At 42.8% G+C, this 4928-nt stretch overlaps 1 protein-coding gene across 1 annotated transcript in view; it reads left to right on the plus strand.

Moving 5' to 3' along the window:
• Positions 1-214: 214 nt before the first annotated feature.
• The window catches only part of LOC118425132, an 11483-nt gene continuing 6769 nt past the window's right edge, over positions 215-4928 (plus strand). Inside the window, exon 1 of the mRNA XM_035833953.1 lies at positions 215-500. Within this exon, the coding sequence (XP_035689846.1) occupies positions 437-500 (64 nt within the window). The 5' untranslated portion in view covers positions 215-436. The remainder of the gene's footprint in view (positions 501-4928) is intronic.

Here is a 4928-nt window from a genome sequence, read left to right on the forward strand (position 1 = left end):
CTACCTCCTGAAGCTTTTGATACTAATTCTTATGCTACCGTAGGATCTGCTTCGAGATTGTTGACACCTACGACAAAGCGATATACTTGTCTTCTCAAAATTTGAAGCTCTAAAAATGTGATAATCAGAACCAGAGGTAATTAATTGTCTCGTTGAGCCCTTCCTTCCTGTTGGACCGTTCTTACCTGTAGGCTTCTGTCCTATAATTGCTCAAATCCTCCCACGAGGGAGGCCTGGGACAAGAAGAACTTGTTCTTAGGCCACCTGAGGTTGGTCGAAAACACGCAGATCGGTATGTTGATCCGACTTCCTGGGTCTTCAGAGTGATCTCACATGCGACGCTCGCAGTTTGTGGGCGGTGGAGTCCGCGTTGGCACGAAGTTTGTAGGTACGGTCAGCAAAACACCTCTTAAAACAGACCCAGAGTTACTACACGATGGTCGCAATGAAGACAGCGAGGATGAACGTCTGTGTGATCGTTGTGCTTCTAACAGTAACAGGTAAGTCCTGATTTGTGACTGTTGATTCGTAGACTGGACAAGGTTAGCGCTTTTCTGTGTGATGTAACCGATTTTGAATCGTACTCTTAAACTAACAAGCTTAAGCAAGTATCTGTACCAACATAAGGATACTCAGAACTAAAAATTGTTATCCATATTATGATCAAGCTGTTTTCTATTGTAAAGGACATTTTGCTACTCTAATGACTTGATGTCAAAGCAACGTACTGACAATTCTTTTGAAAGGTAATGAGTTCTTCCAAATCTACTCAAAACATGTTAAAGAAATATTGTTATCAGTGTGCCTTCAGTAGCTATGAGGAGACAGAGGTGTCAAAGGATTAGAAGATAATCTATAACATTGATTTGGATTGAATATGACATTCTAGCAGAGATCTCAAACAAGGTTATATAGAATGTGATTTCAAAAGGAAAACGGAAATATTTTCTATTCTTATCCCTGTGAGTGTGTGTCCTCGGTCATTTGATAGTTACCTACTTTTGTCCTTATAAGCGCCATATGATTAGTATCTTCCGGGGTTTCATGTTACCAAACTTTGAAATTGCCGCGTTACCTGTTCTACTTTTATAGAAGAAGACGTCCCTTTTTTACTATTTCCAAGGAGAAAATGGTTTTAACTTACTGTTGTAACAATGTTTTCTTTTAAGACTTTATAAAGTATGATTGTACAAATTCCTCCTGAACTGATTCTCCACTGTCTGTTTTCTAAACATGTCCATCTTTAGATTTTTTCACAACGTATATTGTACTGAATTTGTCAAGTTTCCATCCTATTTTTGCCATCATACTTGTCTATAGCTCTATGTTCCTTGATATTTTCCCCGTGAGAGAACAGCACCTGTGACAATCCTTCCGCGTAGGTGGCATTAAAACCCACGTGAGCAAATTCTTCAAGTAACCCGACAGCTGAATAGCCTCAGGTACTTCCTCTCAGTTGTCTGTCTTAAGCGTGTCTTATCGTAATTCTTTTGTTTGGATCAGTATATAAGACCCATCTTTTCATTTGCTAGGTGTGAAACTGTGCTGTAATACACTGTATGACTGTACTACTACTAGGCGTGAAAAGGCGGGAACTAAGTCGTTACAGCAAGTGTGAAATTTCTCAAAGGACGTCGTAACCCCATTCTCTTCTTTCAATTACGCGATTTGTTTGAATAGTCCAGGTTGTAAACAGGGTAAAGCGTTTAGTACTTCATTATTTACAAATTACCAACTCCTCAGAGCGAAGTTGACAATAGCAAACTTCCCATGTCACTCTGTGAACCGTAAGCGACCAAATGAATTGTCTGTATATAAAGCAACAAAGTTAGAGATATAGGCGACCAAAACCATGTTTCCGGACTGTTTGTGTTACGTTAATTAGAGGCTACCTTATTAGGCTAACTAGTCTGTCTACTATAATAGAGTCCGAATTGTGCAATGTGTTGCGGCGCGGTCGACCGGTCAAATTCGTTGAAGCTGTCGAAGTACGATTTTGTGCCGTAGAATTTTCAAGAAGGCTGTGACAAAATTAACTGCCGACAAAGATCTATGAAAACTTTTTTTCCGTAAAAAGACATCTAACAATTTGCATGACACATGCACGACAATTCCAAGAATACCATCAGTTGGCGATCAAAGGACCGGGCCCTGTCGATAGAAATTGAATACTGTGTTTGCATTATTGGATACAGTGGTTACGGCTACGACCGCAGCTTTTCTTTCTTTACTTGGTACAATTGAGCTGGTTTGGAGCACAGAACTTGTCCAAGTCGTAGCCATGAGCGACTGCGGCTGTCTTGGCCGCTTGGTACTCGGCGCTCGAAAGGGTCTGGGAACGAGAGAACAGCATCACGCCCTCGTAGTACCCTGAGATCGTGGACTCCCCACAATAGTATGTAAGAAAGGTGTCCCCGCTGGTCGTCAAGGCAACGGCTCGCCACTCCTCACTCAATTCCATCAGTCCCTTCACTCCCAACGCCGAGCCGGTAGACTTCCAGATCGCCGGGTTTGGTGTCGGCTCTTCCGTCAGCTGGACCTTGATGCGTCGGGTTTTTCCTTGGGATAAATTCAACCGTGTCAGATGTACATTCGTGGTGGTTACTTTCATACGTAAAAATGGGGCCGCAGGTCTAGCTATAGCTATTACTTTTTTGAGAGGTATGAGAACAGTTAAGAGGATGAAAAAGCCATATCAATAAAATTAATATAGACAAGAACAAACAAGAAATCTACTATGCTTCTGGAGAGTTTTGTGAACTTGTTAGTGCCATATATCCCTAGCCATGACAGATGTTAGTGATCCTCCCCTTCTTCCCTTATTCCAGGTATCTCCCTACTATAATAGTCTCTAGATTCCGGCCTGGCCGATAGTAATAAGGGATGACTTTGGCCAAGTCAAGAATAAAAGACTAGTAGGAATTAATTGACCTAGGAGTGAACTGACCGGCCGGCGGATAGCTGGATAGACTGCAAAAGACTGACTGAGACCACATGACAACTTGGTTGGCCAAAATCTTCAGAATCTCTTTTTTCATCCAGCTGACTAGCCTGAGTATCATCCTACGTAGCCAGCGGTTACTACGGAGGATGATACTCAGGCTACCAGCTGACACGTCTGCTTGGAAATTATTCAAGGGTCAATCGTCCTGGCTTTCAGGATCGGGGGTGTCAGTGTGGAACGTTGCAGTACCTGAAAACGCTGCTTGGGGGACCCAAAATCGCCATATTTTGTCTGGACCTCAATAGCTACCCATCTACCAAATCAAATACAAATCCATTATAGGTGTCCTCTTGGAAGCAAAAGAATGGAAACTCGAATACATTGCCATGAGAATAGTTTGCTTACCGTTAACCACATTCGCGTCGAAGGTGTTTGTGAGGGTGAAACCATGTTGATAGGGTTCGTACAGGAAAGAATAACAGCCGTAGCAGTCTGTGAGCGTTGCCGGGTCCCCCCGCACGGTGTACCACAGTCCTTTCAGCTGAAAAGTTAAAGGGCTAAGCAACATTTCATTTTGAAAATCGTAGGTGAGCTTCATAAATGTTACGATTTTACCTATCTACATCTGCTTGGAGATTAATATTTCTTTTTTTATATATAACTTTTTATTGATTTTTCAAACACAAGATACACATATCATACATAGAGCGATAATACTGAAAGTACATGTAGGACACAAAAGATAAATAAAACCAGAAAACAATGAGGATAACTTATAGCAGTGTACATATTTGTATATAACAAGGAAATGATAAACAGAAGTTGTATATATGTTATTCACTATTCACTGTTTTAACGATAAAGCTATTTTCCCCCATTTACCAAAGTGTTCTTTTATCTTATCCATCCTTTTTGCTAATATTTAATATTTCTTACCATATTGAAAGTGAAGTTGTGTGCCAGGTTTTGAGGCTTGGTACAGCTGAAGGAAGACGATCGCGTGAAGCACGTGTGTTGGACAGTCGCACAGGTGAAGAATTTGGTGAAAGGTGGATCCTCGTATCTGAACCAAAGCAACGTATAACGTATCGTGACTTGTATGATATACGTTATTACCAACAAGATAACTCAAGAACGGTTGGATGAACTTGTTTTATCGTGGGAAACTATACAATGATATACGTCATGTATATGTGAATTTTTGTTGCGCGGGATTTAACAAAACCCCAATGCCCGTTCCCTCCTTTTTTTTACTTCGCTCTCTTTCGTCCACACACTGGCATAACTTTTACACAAAGGTCCCTCCCACCAACAAAAGCATGGACACACACCCCTCACTCACTCTCTCCCTTTTCCGCTCACACAAGCACGGACACACACACACACACACACACACACACACGCACACACATGTACACACACACACACACGCACACATACACACACACGCACACATACACACACACGCACGCACACACACACACACGCACACATACATACACACACACACACACGCGCGCGCGCGCGCGCACACACACACACACACACGCGCACACACACAGACACGCACACACACACACACACACACACACACACACACACACACACACACACTCGCGCGGGCACATATATGCTGCCAATGCTTACCCGTACGAGTAGAGACATTCCATGGGGCAGCTTTGGTTGGTACCGCAGTCACTAAAGCAGGTGAGAGCGTCCCGACATGTCGTGTTGGCGACACATTCGTACATCTGTACACCACAGTGCTCAAGGAGACATGGAATGTCCACCTTTTGACTTAAGACGACAGGCGACAGCGCCGATACAATCAGGAACAGGGCGAGAGAACAATGTATACTAGTACGGCACCCCATTTTGAATTCTGGAATCCAAAGTCTACACAACGCCATGTATGCGTTTGTTTGGTGTACTTGAACAAGGCACTGGCAGGGGTCAACGTACACATATGTCCTCACATCTAGCG

This window comes from Branchiostoma floridae, chromosome 10, assembly GCF_000003815.2.
Source record: "Branchiostoma floridae strain S238N-H82 chromosome 10, Bfl_VNyyK, whole genome shotgun sequence".
Taxonomy (NCBI): Eukaryota; Metazoa; Chordata; class Leptocardii; order Amphioxiformes; family Branchiostomatidae; genus Branchiostoma; species Branchiostoma floridae.